Source organism: Halichoerus grypus, chromosome 3, assembly GCF_964656455.1.
Source record: "Halichoerus grypus chromosome 3, mHalGry1.hap1.1, whole genome shotgun sequence".
Classification (NCBI taxonomy): Eukaryota; Metazoa; Chordata; class Mammalia; order Carnivora; family Phocidae; genus Halichoerus; species Halichoerus grypus.
In genome coordinates this window covers 152,413,109-152,432,811 of record NC_135714.1, presented here as the reverse complement: position 1 = coordinate 152,432,811, position 19,703 = coordinate 152,413,109, and the positions used below count along the sequence as shown (strand labels likewise).

The 19,703-nt window shown below is 37.1% G+C and overlaps 1 protein-coding gene and 1 pseudogene across 1 annotated transcript in view; both read left to right on the top strand.

Annotated features, from left to right (window-relative positions):
* MTMR9 (myotubularin related protein 9) overlaps positions 1-6,334 on the top strand; it is a 54,590-nt gene extending 48,256 nt beyond the window's left edge. The window contains exon 10 of the mRNA XM_036092449.2: positions 1,647-6,334. Coding sequence (XP_035948342.1) covers positions 1,647-1,810 — 164 coding nt within the window. The 3' untranslated portion in view covers positions 1,811-6,334. The remainder of the gene's footprint in view (positions 1-1,646) is intronic.
* A 731-nt stretch (positions 6,335-7,065) lies between these two features.
* On the top strand, positions 7,066-17,169 carry LOC118535822 (THAP domain-containing protein 2 pseudogene; annotated as a pseudogene).
* Positions 17,170-19,703: the final 2,534 nt, after the last annotated feature.

Below are 19,703 nucleotides of genomic sequence, written 5' to 3'. Positions count from 1 at the left end.
TGTAGTATATCTTGAAATGAGGGAAGGTGATACCTCCAGCTTTGTTCTTTTCTCAAGATTGCTTTAGCTATTTGGGGTCTTTTGTGGTTTCATACAGATTGTAGGATTATTTGTTCTATTTCTATGAAAAATGTCTTTTGATAGGGATTGCATTGAATCTGTAGATGCTTTGGGTAGCATGGGCATTTTACAATAGTCTTCCAATCCATGAGTATGGTATATCTTCCCATTTATTTGTGCTATTTCAGTTTCTTTTATCAATGTCTTATAGTCAGAGTACAGGTCTTTTACTTCTTTAGTGAAAGATCTTCCTCTTATCCCTAGGTATTTTTTATGCAATTATAAATGGGATTGTTTTTCTTAATTTCTCTGATAGTTCATGGTTATTATATAAAAATGTGAATTTATGTGTATTAATTTTGTATTCTTCAACCTTACTGAATTTATTAGTCTCAGTAGTTTTTTGGTGGAGTCTTCAGGATTTTTTATATATAGTATTATGTCATCTGCAGATAGTGGCAGTGTTGCTTCTTTTCCTATTTGGGAGCCTTTTATTTCTTTTTCTTGTCTGATTTCTGGGCTAGGATCTCTGATACTGTGTTGAGTAAAAGTATTAGTAAGAGTAGGCCTCTTTGTCTTGTTTGTGATCTAGAGGAAAAGCTTTCAGGTTTTCACTGTTGTGTATGTTAGCTGTTGGTTTGTCATATATGGCCTCTATACTTAGTTTGTTGTGAGTTTTTAATCATAAAGGAATGTTGAATTTTATCATATGCTTTGTCTGCATCTGTTGAGATGATCACATGATTTTATCCTTCTTTTTGTTAATGTGGCATGTTGTGTTGATTGACTTGTGCCTATTGAACCATCCCGGCATCCCTAGAATGAATCTTGCTTGATCATGGTATAGGATGCTTTTCATGTATTGTTGAATTCACTTTGCTGATATTTTGTTCAGGATTTTTGCATCTATGTTTATCAGGGCTGTTGGCCTATAATTTTCTTGTTTTGTGTGTGTTTGTTTGGTTTTGGTATCAGGGTAATGGTGGCCTCATGGAATGAGTTTGGAAACATTCCTTCCCCTTCAACTTTTTGGAATAGTTTGAGAAGAATAAGTATTAACTCTTCTCTAAATGTTCGGTAGATTTCACCTGTGAAGCCATCTGGGCCTAAGCTTTTGTTTGTTGGGAAGTTTAGGGTTTTAAATAACAATGTATGGTTCAGCAGTTGCTCTAACTCTCACTTTTCTAGTGAAAGTGATTTTACACATGTATGAGGTCCTGTGGTTCTGAGTAAAGTTCTGTAATTGAAATTCTGTAATTCACTGTATTGTGAAACTGGAAAATTTATGGCATTGTAAGTTACCAGCTTATTTATAATCCTGGATATATCAGAGAATAATGTTTTAATCCATTTCATAATTTTGTTGGGGGGAGGTTGAAGAATGAATGATTATGTACATAGAAATAGTGATGTTTTAGTGTATTTAGTTACACTTTCAGTACTTCAGGATTCCTGCTTCTTCCAGAGTATAATAAAACATAGATGTGAATTGTAAGAAAAAGAAAAAAGAATATATAATGATGGAATAATGTTAATCCATTGTATGTATCTTTTTGCCTTCTGTCTTCCTTTCCTGGATTCAATAGGTATTTTCCTCCGTTGGAACAGATCCTCCAAGTATTTGGATGAAGCATATGAAGAAATGGTTAACATCATTGAATATAACAAGGAATTACAAGCAAAAGTAAATGTACTTAGGAGGCAGTTGGCAGAACTGGAAACTGAGGATGGGATGCAGGAGAGTCCCTGAAAAATCTCCCTACAACCTACATAAATAAGGACCTTCCTGGAACTGAATCCCATCTGTCTCTCTCCTTTGGCCCTTCAGTTCACTTTTACACAGTAGCCTTGAACCTAAGGCTTTAGATGTGAGAACCCTCTAATGTAGTGGATTTCTCAATACTTTACGAATGAAACTTACTGTAATTACTCATGTTTCATGTGGCCTTTTAGGCCTTTTTACTTTGGGAGCAGAAAGGAGGTGCTAGTCATTTTATTTTATGTGAAACAGGTGACCTATTTAATGCCATTTGTGTTATATGCCATTTAATCTAAATTTTTTTCTGTGTCTACTTTCCAAACAGTGCTCCAGACCAGTCAAGGATATGATTAATCTCTTTAGGGAATATGTGTTAGTTTTAAAAAAGATCAGACTTTAAACACTCCAAACACAGAAATATTTTTCAAAACTGAAATGGTTGTTAAACCAAGAATTTTGTGATTAACATGCTGTTTCCAATACCTTTGCCCTTCTCTTTAAAATAGCTTTGGATTAACAAAGCTGAATTCATTCTCATTCTGGTTTGTTAAGAAAGGAAAATCTGAATATTTATTCAAGGTAAATATTTTTACAAGGGTTATAGGTATAATCCTTTGATATTTAGATTAAGAAGTAAATTTTAACAGTAGACAGTAAAAGTATGTGCAATATAGAAATAAAGTAGGAATTTGTTACTGATATGGTATCGTTACTGTTGAATTGGTTTTTCAGGTTTTTTGACCATACATATTAAATGCATATCAAATGCTGGATATCCCATTAAACCATTATTTAGGATAGACGTTTGTTATAATTAAGCTACAACTATGGTTTCCTTAAACCAGAAGTGCACTGCCCTTGTCTGAAGTTCTTACTGCACTGTTTCATGTATGTATGTGTGTTAAGTTTTATTGTGTTTTGTTTTATTTTTAAGTATTCTGAGAGTTTACTAATACTAAGCTTAAACCTTTCACGTTGGCTTGAGCCTTTTGAAAATTTATCTTGACTGCTGATTTGTTCATTATATGTTAGGCAAATCTAATTGAAGTGGAGGTGAAAGTTGATGAACATGACACAGCTATGTTTTAAACTGCAGAAACAGATTGAAATGTTTCAATGTTATGACTGTATTTATGCTATGCTAGTTTATTCCTGCTACTGTAAAAGTTTGTGGTTCTGTGCTTTCTATATACATTTCTGTTTTGTGGCACTGTTCATTTTAATAAATACTGTCAATTCTAGTTTTCCATTAAAAGGATAGTTGAAGAGTAAATGATTAATAACATTTCCACCCCCTCTGTATATAACCATTTCAGTGTAAAGCACACCAAAACTGAACCCTGCTTTAGAGCTATGTATTGAGCTAAAAATATAATTTTAAAAAATATCTAGTCTAGCATAATCAATGGCCACATTCAGATGCCTTAGAAAACAGCAAATACTTTCTATCTCCAGTTTCCCAAACTTCATCTTTTTTCTGTTTCCTTGGACTGGTAGCAAAAGGCTTGGACAACAGCAACAGATATCAGAACTCTCCTTTGGTATATTTGCCTGCCTTCTCCTCTAAGCTCAGATTTATTCTCGACTTATTTTCTTGGCTATAGTCATGAGTCTTCAGGCATTAAAGCCCTCACAAAAAGGCTACAGCAAGGAGCAAAGGAGATCTTGCTATCAATATCTCCATGTTCTGTGAAATGTTTATATTAATCTTTTAAAAGAGGAAATACTCCAGCTTTTTTATCACCCCTTAAAATTACTTGCTGTGTTTGTTCATGCAGCTGATCTTTTTGTTTGCTCCTGTTTTTGTCTCAAGAGTAGATCTGAAGGAGCTCTTCTCAGTTAACGGACCCATAAGGAAAACCATTTAGAGTTTTGTTTTGTTGTTGTTTTTAGTGATTCTTTAGAAGCGACTCCCACTGGTGACACTGATTAGCCATAGGGCTTCTGTGGGTGGGAGCTTTTATTAGGCTTGGTCATGGAGAAAGTGTATGCCATCAATTTATACCTGTCTTCCTGATGAACGTTTTATGTGTGAGACATAGTCCAATAATAGCATAGTGTTTCTTTTTCTTTCTTTTATTGAGGCAGTGATCTTAAGCTATTTGGACAAGTTTGCATTTTAGTATTAATTTATAATTAGGGATTGTGCAAACCTCAGTTCTGTTTATAGGTCATAAAAAACAAACTTTGATATCAGTGTATTTTCAAAGGGGACATCTAATAATGCAAATATTAGGGTTTTCCCAAACTCAAGAACTGTGTCAGAGGTGCATTATCAATATAATTTAAAGAGGGATTTTAGTAATATTATGAAGTTACCCATTCCTTGGATAAGAAGAATACATACAGTGGATATACTCATGAGAAGATACTTGTTAAACATTAAGTTTGGAGAATCATCTTTGATAAATGTGGCTTTAAAAGCTTGAATGAAGAGAGTGGTGGCAGAATTAGTGAGCAAGCGAATTACCCCGTAGGAGCCAATAATAACCAAGTGAGATAAAATCAAGCTTATATATATTAAGCATCTTATGTATTCATTTATAGTAAAGGCTGGTTTACATTTTGGGGATGCAAAAGTAGGTCCTACAGAGAATATTCTAAAAATACAAAAGATTGCTACAGTCTTCTATCGGCAGTACAAGGATCCTTAGATTTTAAATTAACAATTTTTTTTTTAGAAACCACAAGAACATAGTTGGTTGATTATATTAAGATTTTGAAACTTTTTGGGTGGTAAGACTTTCAGTAATTGGTCAAAATTTTTCATTCTGGTTTTATTAAATGGAAAGAAAACAGCAGAAAGTTATAAAAATCTAGTAGAATTAAAACAACCTATAAATATGTTTTGTTTCTGAGAAAAATTAGGCCTTTGAAACAAGATTTTAAAGTGATTTTTGGGAAAACTTTGGAAGACAATAGTCATTTCAGATCCCATATGGGTAATTTAAAAGCTTTTCTTTGAACTCTGAGGCCTGATTTACAGAGGTGACATGTCATTACTTTTCATTTTAAAGGATGAAATTTAGTGATATTTTAGTTTTTGAGTATTTATATTAAATTAAAAAATCAGTATCATGGGAAAGATCTGATCAGTAGTTTGTCTCTTGAAGTGAAAAATAGAAGGAACGTTTTGCTGTACTTAAAAAAAAAAAATCTGCGGGGTGCCTGGGTGGCTCAGGTCATGATCCCAGGGTCCTGGGATCGAGCCCCATGTCAGGCTCCCTGCTCAGCGGGGAACCTGCTTCTCCCTCTCCCTGCTGCTCATGCTATCTCTCTCCCGCAAATAAATAAATAAATAAATAAATAAATAAATAAATAAATATAATTTTTAAAAAATTTAAAATCTGCTTAGTAGAGATGTGACTCTTGTGGTTAATCTGGTTTCAGAATTAGCTATTTTAATTGGCAGTCTTAACCAGTTCATCTGGTTCACTTACTATCAGACCCCAACCTGAGGCAAAATTTTGGTAACTACAAGAGGTTATCATGAGCACCTTTTATGAGAAAGTTATTTCCTGGACCAAAAAAAGGGCAAATTTTAGAATTTGCCCCTGTTCTGGCAGCTTTGAAACTTCCCAGAGAATGAAATCATTCAGTACATTTGGTACAGGTTTATTATACCTCAAGACAACATAGATTAGTTATTTATTATTCTTTAATGTGGGTTAGATCTTTTCCCCCTCCAGAGCTGATACCCTAAGTTATTACCAGATAGTATTTTTATGTAATTCACCATCTTAACAAAAAACATTTCTGTTTTTTCAAACATATTTTTTTCTGGACTGATTTCTCCATTAATATTTATTCTCAGATGATACGAAGTGCTAATTTTCTTATCGTATCAGTTTTCTGATTTTTTTTCTTAAGTAAACTATTTCTCCCATCACTCAGTCTTTATATCATGTCCACAGCATCTTCTTCCTTTAAACCAGTAGCTCAGATGAGACCCTATGAAACTGTAGGATGAGGTTCTGGAAGGTTTGAACTTCTTATCTAAATTCCCCTTAAGAAAGTCCTATTTTTGAACTCGTTGTGGAACTGTAGTTTGTGCTTAATTCAGTGAAAGATAGTGGGGCTCGCTGTAGACACTACATTGTCCTAAAAAATAATTCCCGATGAGAGCTTCCTGATGTTTAGAACCATTCTGTTTTAACCACCTGTGAGTATACAGATTAACTGTATTGGTAATTTGTAATAAAAACAACTTGTGCAACACTGCCTGTGTCTCTGCCCAAGACATTTTCCATTTCCTTCACTTTTAAAATGCACATATCTTTGAAGACGTGGATTATTCTACACAAGTACACCGAGTTGTGTTGCTTAGAATCCTTATAGATTATTACCATCTACACTAAAAATGTACTTGCACAATGTAGTTATATAAAAAAAGAGTATGTATTTCTTCAATAGCCGGGTATTTGGATTGTATTCTTGATATATTTGAATGTGACTCTTGGATTTAAGTGCACTATTATTCATGTCTTACACAATAAAATTGCACTGTATGGCAAATATGTCTATAACGTATGCTTTGCTAAAACCTCAGAGTGCTGTAATGGACAGGTTTCTATTATGTGAACCTGCCTATATATAGTCTTAGGGAAAAATTCTAAACTTTTTAAAGTCTCTGTAACATTTTAATATTATTTTAATGTTCCCTATGTGATCAGTTCACTTATGTCCTAAAACTGGAATCATTCATCATGAGTCAGCTGCTTTGTCAAGCTTGGTTTACTTAATCATGAAACAGTCTTGTCGAACATGGTACTGTTATCTTGGTATGTAAGATTTGTGTGGTGTGCTCTCTGCCTCAGAGGACTGTTGCACAGATGCTAGTGTTAAATGTCTACAGACAATGGTAATAAAATTTGAATATATTCAAATGCTGGTAAATTAAAACTATAGGCTGACTTTAATTTTTTTTCAAATATCTGTGAAGGTTTTGGCAGTGTGTCTCAAAACTGCTTGTATATAGGCCTTATATTTTGAAAAAAGTCAGATCCACAAAAAAGTTGCAAAACAGTACAATGATCTTCCATATACTGTTCAATTAGATTGAATAATTAACATTTGTCACATTTGACTTGACACTCCTGATTGTGTGTGTATTATTGCTGTTATTTTGCTGAAGCATTCGAGGATAAGCTACAGACATCATGACCTTTCTACATAAATATTTCAAAGGTATCTCTCAAGATTTAGGAGCATGTATTATACATTCTGTGTACTCAGTTTGTATCGCCATGAATAAATCCATGAAGGAAAAGCTCTCTGTTAGAATAATAGCGACCTATGAAACAGGAAGAATGACAAAATTAGAAAGTCACTATTTGGCAGCCACTGCAGTAATAATTGATCTAGGCAGTCATCATCTTTGGGTGCTAAAACTGGCAGGTGAGTTTGTAAGGGAAAGCGTATAGTCTCAAAGTATCTTTCCATAAAATAAAATACTAGTTAGAAAGGGGAAAAACAGTAACTTTACAGTGAAGGAACCAGGTAGGTATCACCTTATCCAAGCACAATTAGCATTACTAGTAATGGGACAGACCACCATCATGGATCATAACTACTAAGAGCAAAGCATCACCTTTGTGGCATTCTTGGATTTTTTGGTTTGTTTTTTTAAAGATTTTATTCATTTTTTAGAGCGAGCGGGGGGGGGGGGTAAGCAGACTCCGCGCTGAGCGCAGAGCCTGATGTGGGCTTGATCCCAGGACCCTGAGACCACAACCTGAGCTGATATCAAGAGTCAGACGCTTAACCAACTGAGCCACCCTCAGTGGCCCCCCTTTTGTGCCATTTTTGTAAAAACAAACCCAAAAAGCACAACCTGGATCTAATTATAAGGAAGCATCAGGCCAATTTAAATTGAGGGACCTTCTACAACATAACTGGTCGTATGAAGTCTACAGAAGAAAAGGAAAGAAACTTTTTGTAAGTTTGAACTTCAAAAGTTTTAAGAACTCAAAGTGAACAGAAAACAGCAGTTGACATTCATACAAAGCTATAAAATTTAAAAAATATATTTCAGCTGATGAAAATTAACACCCAAAATGAAACTGAACAAAAGAAAACTGACACATTCCAAAAGGAATAAATACCTTTGGAAAACTTGCAGATATGAGAAAACACCTCAAGTGATAAACTACAAAACCTAGAACAGAAGTAGACCAAAAACAAAGCAGGAAGGGAGAAAACAAGAGTTGAATGAATTCAGAATCTGAGGAATAAAGACAAAGTCATCTTGGAGATTACAAGGTCCTTGAGGGAGAACAGGTTCAACTGAAAGTGTATGAAAGATAATTAAAAGTATGAAAGGCCAGAGTGAAAATTTTTAAAATAAGTGAAAAGGATCACAGAGAAAGAGTTCAACATAGAGGCCACACAAAGAAGAGCCAATGTATGAATAATTGGAAGTCCCTGAAGAAGAAAAATAATGGAACAGAACTAATATTTAAACCTATAATTCAAGAAGAGTTTCCAGAAATGAATAATGTCTGAGTGGAAGTGGATCCAGATTTGTCAATTCCAAGACATATCTTAGTAAAAGCATTAGACTTTAAATATAAAGAGGAAAACAAAATCCCCAGGGCGTCTAGACAAAAAGAGTCAAATCAGGTTGTTAGAATTCTCAACAACAACATGCTAAGATAAATAAGAATATTTTCAAGATATGGAAAAGTATGAGCCAGGATTTTATATTCAGCCAGCCTGTACTTTAGGAGTCAAAGCAAAGTTTTTAAGTACGCAGGAACCCCAGGTAATGCTATAATCAAGAGTGCTTCCTGAGAAATCTGTGAAAGAATTAATTTCGTCCAATTAAGTGATGACTGGGAAAACTGTAAATTAGGGTGCTAAATATACTGTAACTTGTAGACCCAAGAATAATACAAGGGGTAGAAGAATATTGGGTAGAAATGATATATTTTGACAGAAATAATGAAATTTTTAAAATAAGAGGAAAAAAAGGGACAAAGTAAAAGAAACTCTTTGACTGTCTTTTAAGTAATAGGTAGGAGTTAAAGGTATCATTTAAACCCGGCAAATCAAACTGTAGAATGTAAAGTTAGGACAAAGGTGTCTACGGCCAGCTTTATATATAGTATTATAAATGTACTTCTAGAAAACCTTCCATTTTTTTCTATCCAAGGAAATAAAAACTACAAAGGAACAATAAAGAAATACAGTCAACATATGATATACACAGTAAATATAAGAAAACAAATGACAATTGGACCCAGATATCAGACTTAACCAAAGAATGTGAATGGCCTTGATTCATCTATTTAAAGAAAAAAATCTCCAGATTGGCTTATAAAGTAAAATGCAACTCTATGCTGTATACACCAGACAGAATTAAAGTGACTCAAAAACTTAAAATCATGTACTTAGTCATGGTTCAATGTATTACAGAGCTACAATAATCAAAACAGCATTGTACTTGCATAAACACAAAGATCAATGGAATAGAATGGAGAGCCAAGAAATAAACCCTCATGTATGTGGGCAGATGATCTTCAATAAGGGTGCCAAGACTACATAGATAGGGAAAGGACAGTCTCTTCAAAAAATGTTGCCAGGAAAACAATACCCACATGCAAAAGAATTTTTTTAGTTACTTTATACCATATACAAAAATTAACTCAATTGGTTAAAGATGTAAACATAATACTTAAAACTAGAAGAAAACATAGGTGAAAAGCTTCATGACATTGAATTTGGCAATGACTTCTTGGATATGACACCAAAAGCACAGGCAACAAAAGCAGAAATAGACTACATTAAACTTAAAAACTTTTGCACATCAAAGGAAACAACAGAATGAGATGTCAATGTACACAATGGGAAAAAATACTTGCCAATCATGTCTGATGAGGGCTTAATAGCCAGAATTTATACAAAATTCCCACAATTCAACAAAATAATCAGATTTAAAAATGGACAAAGGACTTAAGTAGACATTTCTCCAAAGAAGATGCACAAATGGCTAACAAGCCTATGAAAAGACATTCAACATCACTAATCGTTGGAGAGATGCAAATCAAAACCACAATAAGATATCTCACATCCATTAGGATGACCACCATCAGAAAAACAACACATAACAAGTGTTGAGTATGTGGAGAACCTGAAATCCTTGTGTACTATCTGGTGGGAAGGTCAAATGGCACAGCGTGCAGCCACTATGGAAAACAGTATAGCAGTTCCTCAAAAAATGAAAATTAGAATTATGTGATACAGCAATCCCACTTCTGGTTATACATCCAAAAGAATCTGAAGAAGTATTTGGACATCCATGATCATTGTAGCAATATTCACAATAGCTAAATAACTCAAGTATTCATCAATGGATAAACAAAATATGGTATATACCAAAGTGGAATATTATTCAATATTTATTTTTTTGAAAGATTTATTTACTTGAGAGAGAGAGAGCATGAGCAGAGGGAAGGGGAAGAGGCAAAGGAGGAGAGAGAAGCAGGCTCCCTGGGGAGCCTGATGCAGGGCTCCATCCCAGGACCCTGCAATCATGACCTGAGCCAAAGGCAGATGTTTAACCAACAAAGTCACCCAAGTGCCCTTTGTTCAGTGTTTAAAAAGGAGTTCCTGTCACATGCTATGTCATGTATGGAACCTAAAGACATGCTAAATGAATAAGCCAGTTACAAAAAGACAAATGCCGTATGATTCACTTATATAAGTTGTCTAAAGCAGTCAAATCTGTAGAAACAGAAAGGACAGTGATGGTTGCCACAGATTGGATGGAGGGGAAAATGGGGCGTTATTGTTCAATGGGCATAATAGAGTTTCAGGTTTGCAAGCTGAAAACATTCAGTATTGTTAAGTATATTCATAATATACTTAACAATACTGAACTGTACATTAAAATGGTTAAGATGGTAAATTATGTTTTTCATTGTTATTTTAAAAATTTATAATGAAATAACAGTTTAATATACCTACTTTCCAATTTACAAATATTTAATTAGTTCAATTTCAGAATAAAGTAAGTCCTTTAAAATACATATACAGTGATATTAAGAAATTGATGGAGTAGGCAGATCTAACCTTGTATTCCCACACAGAAATGTCGAAAAACAAATTTTAGATCCAAGTTTGTCAGAACTCTGGAAGAGTCCAAGTTTTGCAGTAACAAAGCAAATGCTGAATGAATTCAAAGGTGACTTGAAAATTGTAGGAAAAATTTGTGGCTTTTTTTTTTTTTTTTTTACCTGCCATTGTCCCATCCCTCCCCAGCACAGTCTTGAAACAGTGCCAGCCTGTGTTATCATTGTGGGCCCCTAGTGTCTCGTTGTGAAGAGAGAAGAGCAGACTTTGACCAAATACACTGCTTAAATCTGTCGTAACGTGTCTAGAGGATACCTGAAGGACTGACAGAACGTGTTCATCTCTCTTCTACCTAACTCAGGACTCAGACTGGAAGGCAGTGGGGCTTTGACCCAAAATACTGTAAGGAGAACTAACAACCTGCAAACACCTGGGGCAAAATATAGTCAAGATATATAACAGTCAAGATACTTAAGGCCTGGGAGGAAAAGTTGGGGAAGATTCTTTGGGAAATCAAGACATTCAAAGGAACTCGTTACGTATGGAGCAATTTAGAAGTCCACATACATGCCTGAATTAAGATGCATGTTGAGAAAAGTGTTAAGAAGATCCTAAGTTTTCACTCACAAGTGATCCCAGGCTCAGTGCAAGACTAGTGTTGAAGGAAGGCCACAACACAGAACCAATCTGCAAAGATTGGAAGAAGTGTCTTTTGTTTGCTTGTTTTTGAGGGTTTTTTTTTTTTAAGATTTTATTTATTTATTTGAGAGAGAGAGAGCATGTGAGTGACGGGGAGGGGCAGAGGGAGAGGGAGAAGCAGACTTCCCGCTAAGCAGGGAGCCCAACGTGGGGCTCCATCCCAGGACCCCGAGATCATGATCTGAGCTGAAGGGAAACACTTAACTGACTGAGCCCCCTAAGCGCCCTTGTTTTCAGTTATTTTTTTAAGCTCCTGGCATTCCAAGAAAACTCTGCCAAAACATTAAGTTAATAGGAGCTAAAGGAACAGAGATCTCAGTGACCGCACATGAAAAGGAATACAGTCTTTGCAAAACTAGTTTGGAAAAGCAACTAAACTGGTAGACTATTAGAACCTTAAATAATGGGGTGCCTGGGTGGCTCAGTTCGTTAAGCGACTGCCTTCAGCTCAGGTCATGATCCTGGAGTCCCAGGATCGAGTCCCGCATCGGGCTCCCTGCTCGGCAGGGAGTCTGCTTCTCCCTCTGACCCTCCCCCCTCTCATGCTTTCTCTCTCTCAAATAAATAAATAAAATCTTTAAAAAAAAAAAAAAAAAAAAAAAAAGAACCTTAAATAATAATAAAACAAAAAGTCCCCAGCAAACCCAGTGAAAGGATAAGAATTTAATTTCCAGTGTTACCACATTATAATATTCAAATGTCTAATTTTCAACAACAAAAAAATCACAAGCATGAAAAACAAAAACAAAACCCAAAAAACCAGGAAAGTATGACCCGTTCAAAATAACAAATTTTACAAAATTTAACAAAATAAATAGAAAGTATCCCTGAGAAATTTTAGACATTGGAGTAACTAGAAAAAGACTAAAATAACTGCCTTAAATAGGCATAAAGAGCTAATGGAAAGCATAGAAAAAGAACTAAAAGAAATCAGGAAAGTGTACGAACATAATGCAAATATCAATAAAAAGATAGAAATTGTAAAAAGGAACCAAATTCTTGAGCTGAAAGTACAAGTGGGATGAAAAATCCACTAGAAGAGTTCAACAAATTATTTGATCAGGCAGAAGAAAGAATCAGCAAACTTGAAAATCAGTAAACTGAAATGATCAAGTCTGAGGAGCAGGAAGAAAAGGAATGAAGAAAGGGGATAGGCCTAAGAGACCAATGGGACACCATCAAATGGACCAACATATAGGAGCTTGAGAAAGAGAAAAGAAAAGAGCAGAAAGATTATTTGAAGAATTAAGGGATGAAAACTTTCAAATTTGAAAATAGATGTGAATTTACAAATCCAAGGAACTCAATGATTTCCAAGTTGCATAAATTCAAAGAGACCCACAGTAAAACACATAATCAAACTACTAAGTCAGAGAGGAAATCTTGAAAGCAGTGAGAGAATCAGAACATATAAAGGATCTTCAATGATATTATCAAATGATCTGTCATCAGAATCCATGGAGGCCGGAAGACAGTTAGATGATACCTTTAAAATATTAAAAGAAAAAAAATCTTGTCAACTGAGAACTCTACACCAAGAAAAATGTTCTCCAAAAACAATGGAGAAATTGAGATATTCCCAGATTAACAAAAGTTCAGGGAGTTTGTTACCACTAGACCTGGTCTATGAGAACTAGTAACAGAAGTCATTCAAGGTGAAATGAAAGAACACTAGTCAATAAACAGACACCCATATCAAGAAATAAATATCTCCAGCAAATGTAAAATGTAGGCAAATATAAAAACCAATATTATTGTAATTTTGGATGGTATCTCCACTTTAATTTTCTACAGGATTTAAAAGACAAAGACATAGAAAGTAATTATAAATCTATGTTATTCGGCACACATTGTATAATGATGTAATTTGTGGTATCAATAACAGAGTGGGAGACAGAGCTATATAAGAGCAGAGGTTTTGTAAGCTATTAATGTTAAGTTGATAGGAGCCTCTGGGTGGTTCAGTCAGCTAAGTGTCCGACTCTTGATTTCAACTCAGGTCATGATCTCAAGGTCATGAGATCAAGCCCTATGTCAGGCTCTGTGTTGAGCCTGGAGCCTGTTTAAGATTCTCTCTTTCTACCCCACCTCCCTGCCCCCGCTCACACTCTCACTCTAAAAAAAAAAAAAAGATAAAATAAAAAGGCCTCTTTCCCTTTAAAATAAAGGTGTTGATATCAGTTCAAATTAGATAGTTATAACTTTAGGTTGCTATATGTGATGCTCATAGTAACCATAAAGATAGTATCTATGGAGGAGGAAATGAGGAAAAAATGAGAAAATCTAAAGTCACTACAAATAATAAAACAAACACAAAAGATAGCAGTAATGGAGGAAATGAGGGACAAAAAAGCTATAAGACATACAGAAAACAAAGAGCAAAATGGCAGAAGTAAATTCTTCTTTATCAGTAATTATTTTAAATGTAAGTAGAATACAAATTATAATAAAAGGCAGAAAAGGGAAGAATAAATTTGAAAAACACCATGATTTCCTCCTGGGTGTGCAAGTTTGGTTCAACATTCAAAAATTAATTGATGTAATCCATCACATCACAGGCAAAACAAGAAAAAAAATCACATGATCCAATTAATGGATTTAGAAAAAGCATTGACCAATAGCAACTCCAATTCATTAGAAAAACTGAAAGCAGACTAAGAATAGAGAAGAATTTCCTCAACTTGATAAAGAACATCTACAAAAAGCCTACAGCTACCATCATACTTATTGGTAAAAAAAAAAAAAAAAAAGCTTTCCCACTAAGATCAGGAACAAAGCAAGGGCATCTCCTCTCATCACTACTTTTCAACATTGTACTGGAAATCCCAGCTAATGCAATAAGACAGAAAATGAAATTAAATGTATACGTATTGAAAAGGAAGATGTAAAACTGTCTTTGCAGCTGAGATAATTATGCAGAAAATCAGGAAGAATAGACCAAAAAAAATTTGGAACTTATAAGTGATTATAGCCAGGTTGCAGGATACAAGGTTAATATATAAAAGTCAATCATTTTCTTATATACCAGCAATGAACAAGTAGAATATGAAATTTAAAACACTAAACCATTTACATTAGCACCTCCAAAAATGAAATACATAGGTATAAATCTAACAAAATATGTATAAGATCTCTAGGAATAAACTAAAAGATCTGACTAAAGAAATCACAGAAGAGGGGCACCTGGGTGGCTCAGTCGTTAAGCATCTGCCTTCGGCTCAGGTCATGATCCCAAGGTCCTGGGATGGAGCCCTGCATCAGGCTCCCTGCTCGGCGGGGAGCCTGCTTCTCCCTCTCCCACTCCCCCTGCTTGTGTTCCCTCTCTTGCTGTATCTCTCTCTGTCAAATAAATAAAATCTTAAAAAAAAAAAAGAAATCAAAGAAGAACTAGATCGAATCCATGTTAGTGATAAGAAGATTCAATATTGTCAGGATGTCATTTCTTCCCAAAATGATCTGTAGATTCACTGCAATCCCAAAGAAAATCCCAGCGAGTTATCTTGTGGTTATCGACAAAATGATTCTAAAGTTTATATGGAGAGGCCAAAGAAGCAGAATACCCAACATAATATTGAAGGAGAAGACCAAAATCAGAAGACTGATCCTACCCAACTTCAATACTTATTATAAAGCTACAGTAATCAGGACAGTGTAGTACTGGTAAAAACAAACAAAAAACAAACAAAAAAAAACAAAAACAAAAAAACAAAAAAACCAGACAAGTAAATCAATGGAACAGAATACAGACCCCAGAAATAGACTTACACAAATATAGGCAAGTAATCTTTGTTAAAGGAGCACATGGATATTTACTGCTGTTTTATTCATAACTGAGAAAGCTTGGAAGCAACCAAGATGTCCTTCAGTAGGTGAATGGTTAAATAAATTGTGGTATATCCAGATAATGGAATATTATTTAGAGTTATGAAAACACATGGAGGAAATTTTAAATGCATATTACTATGTAAAAGACACCAACGTGAAAAGGCTACATATTGTATGATTTCAGCTATATGGCATTTTGGAAAAGGCAAAACTATGGAGACTATGATGGTTAATGTTCTATGTCAACTTGGTGGGGCCATGATTAAATACGATTTTGGGGTGTCTTTGAGGATGTTTCTGCATGAGATTAGCATTTGAATCAGTGGATTCAGTAGACTGCCCTACTAGGCTAATATGAAATTGGTATCATCCAATACACTGAGGGACTGAATAGAACAAAATGCAGAGGGGGCACCTGGGTGGCTCAGTCGGTTAAATGTCTGCCTTCCACTTGGGTCATGATCTCGGGGTCCTGGGATCAAGCCCTGCATGGGGCTCCCTGCTCAGCGGGGAGTCTGCTTCTCCCTCTCCCGCTGCCCCCCAACCCTACTCCTGCTCCCTCTCTCTCTCTCTCAAATAAAATCTTTAAAAATAAATAAATAAAAAGAACAAAATGTAGAGGAAGGGGGAATGTGTTCCCTGCAGCAATTATTGCTGTGGTGTTCTTATGGGGGATTTCTGTGTCCCTCATTTCTTCCACATTTACTAGCTGGAATTGTTCTGTAAGAAAGAGTTGCCCTTGGCCTTTGCCCGGAGGAAGCCTAGCAGCCAGCGCCTCAGAAGAGGCTTAAGACAGCACCGAATGAGGGGGAAAGGGAAATGCGGACCAACTGCGCCCGGCGGGCTGCGCTACCACCTACAACAAGCACATTAACATCAGCTTCCACAGGGAAATTCTCCTGCAGTGTCAACTGACCTAAACAAGGTACTTCGTCGCTGGCACCATCAGCACTAGATTAGAAGAGGTATTACACAGAAGGAACCAGGATTGGCACCTTGATTTGACTCCAGAGACAATGTTCTCAGCCACACTTTTTTACTGCATCAGGCCATTTGGTTCTCTACCCTTCCCATTACAAAATATATCCTCATGTAAAAAGTAGATCCCATAAAGGTTTCCTGTGGATCCTAAAAGAAGAAAAGAATGGGTTCCCCTGCTTAGGTGCAAAAATTTTGTGCCAGGAAAACACACTTTTCTTTGTTCAAAGCACTTTGAAGCCTCCTGTTTTGACTTAACAGGACAAACTCAACAACTTAAAATGGATGATGTTCCAACCATTTTTGATTTTTGTACCCATTTAAAGTCTATGAAACTCAAGTCAAGGAATCTTTTGAAGAAAAACAACAATTGTACCCCAACAGGACCATCTAATTTAAAATCAAACATTAGTAGTCAGCAAGTACTACTTGAACATAGTTATGCTTTTAGGAATCCTATGGAGGCAAAAAAGAGGATAATTAAACTGGAAAAAGAAATAGCAAGCTTAAGAAAGAAAATGAAAACTTGCTTACAAAACGCAGAGCAACACGAAGATGGATCAAAGCCACTTTGGTGAAGAATCTGGAAGCAAATAACATATTACCTAAAGGCACATCAGAACACATTTTACCAACTGCCTTAAGCAGTTTTCCTTTGGAAGATTTCAAGATTCTTGAACAAGATAAAACATTACCAATTCTATAAAACATTCCTTTAAGATTAGCCCACAAAGAACTTGATGCCCATCCTTCATTCTATTCAAAGGTAAAGATATTTAAGGAAATTATGCCAAAATTAGGTATTTAATAAAGTTGTACTTGAAGTAACATTATTACTGTATAAATTATGAAGACTAGATTATAAAAAAATGGAAACTTTCTATGAAAGTTAATATTTGAAAAAGAATGGAAGTGCCTTGCATGAGAATTATGTACTTAAAAATTTTGCTAGAAAATTGTATGTTTGCAAGGCGTTTTGCGTTTTTGTCTTTTAAAACTACTTTTAAAGAACTGTCCATGACAATATGTTTAAGTTCTATTAGAAGGAAATTTTTTTTTCATGTACCAATGTTGGGATATTACATTCGAAATAGGATGCTAAGTAAGAATTAGCCACCACTAAATATGACTTTAAAACTGCAAAAAAAGGGGCACCGAGGTGGCTCAGTCGTTAAGCGTCTGCCTTTGGCTCAGGTCATGATCCCAGGATCCTGGGATCGAGCCCCGCATCGGGCTCCCTGCTCAGCGGGAAGCCTGCTTCTCCCTCTCCTACTCCCCCTGCTTGTGTTCCCTCTCTCACTGTGTCTCTCTGTCAAAATAAATAAATAAAATCTTAAGAAAAAAAAGTTGTCCTTTCTACCTCATTTATTTATGTATTCATTATTTATATCAATATAGACTAGAGGATATTTATATTATTTTTTATTATTTGGGTTTGTGATCTGAGAGCCAAAATCTCAACCCTGAAAATGGAGGGAAAGTCTGAATATTATCAGAATCTAAGTTAGGGTAACAGAAACCTACTTCGATGACTTAATCCAAAGGGTAGGAGGAAGACACAGACTTGGCAAAGCTGGAGAACTAGCCTGGAAAGGGGCAGGAACCCAAGGCAGTCCCGAAGTCAGGAAATCCGCAGGCGGTGGCCCCCAGAGAGGTCCTTGGCTGGTGGGGGCCAGTCCTGCTGTTTTCAGCCTCTCCCTCACCGTGACTCAAATCCAGTGGAAGTGCCTGTCCCTTGACTGGAAGAGGAAGGGGGCTGATGATATTAATACCAAACTGCTTCCCTGAGAAAGAAAGGAAATGGATCTTAGATAGCCAGAAACCACTCACCTTTCAATTCCTTGTAAATCAACCCTTCTTCATGCCGGGGCCTCAGAAACAAAGGTTTAAGCCACGCCTCTCTCCCCCCAATCCCCTCCCGCATCCAGACCAGCAGCAATGCCAGTGGGTTGCTCCACTCAGCCACAGCCCTCCCTGCAACCCCACTCAAAGTAAGCTCAGGATCTCTGACGTCATCACAAGTTCTGGGGAAAACAACAACAAAAGTAACTCTTCATGCTTTGATGTGGTGTATTAGAAAGGGCAGTGACCCAGTGCCTGGGTCAGCATTCTGGTCCCTTGGCCTTGAGCATATGTCTTCACTTCTCTGGAAGGGGCTTCGCCACTTCCACTGTGAAGTGGGTATAATGCCCTTCATAATCTCTAAGGTCTCCTGAGAGGCTAAGAAGTCTGTAAGTAAGATTTTAGAGTTCAAGTGCACTAGAGAAAGACCCATAATGAGGATCATGTCGTATGAGAAAGTGTTGAATAAATGGGGCCTTCTAAGAAAGAGGCTGTAAAATAGAAAATTCGACGTATTGTATAGCATCATAGATTCTTAATGTTGGAGAAGACCTATCTTAGAGCCGTTTTCCAAAATCCTGATATGCTTGAGAATCGCTTGGGGATCTTTTAAAATGCGGACTGTGATTCAGTAGATGGGGTGGGGACTGCTTTGTACCAACCTTTGACAGCACATTGGGATCACTTGAGGGGCTTTAAGCAAATACTTAAGCCTGGGCTCCTCCCCCTCCAAACCCCGCCAAACGAGATTCTGATTCATTCGGCCCTGAAACTCCCAGGTGAGTCTAACAGGCCGCGAAGTCTGAGAACCCCGGCCTTAGACCCGCGCTTCTCCAACTTTAGCGCGCATGAGCATCACCTGAGGGCTTGTTAAGACACAGCTCGCGGGGCCCCGCCCCCAGAGATCCTGACTCTGCAGGTCGGGGATGATGGGGCCCCAGATTTTCACGTCTAACAGGTTCTCAGGTGATGCTGACACTGCTGGTCCGTGGCCTTGGGGGTTATCTCATTTGACGCTGATGTTTCCCATGTGGGAAACCAAGAAGCAATGACACTACCAGATCTCCCGACTCGGGGTCCCGGGCGATTTCCTCAGCCAATCCTTCCAACTTCCTCTCCTGCGTCCCCAGGTCCCCGCGGAGACCCTCAACGCCAGCCCGAGCGGGTTCTCGGGGGCTACAGAGGGGCCGATTTCCGAGGAGGGGAAGGCCCTTGCGGAGCCGCGCGCACCTGGACGGGGCCCACGCGAAGACCGGGAGGCTGGCCCCGCTGCTGCGGGAGACGCTGCGCGCGCGGGACTCTCATGCGCCCCTGGCCGTTCCTTAACTCTCCACTTTGTCGGTCAGCGGAGGAGGCCTAGACCTGCGGGGAAAGGGTTGCCAAGGCAACCGGGGCCCTCCCTCCCCGGGCCCCTCCCGCACCCCGGCCCCCTCGTGACCCGGCGCCTCCGGCGGGGCCCCCGCGGAGG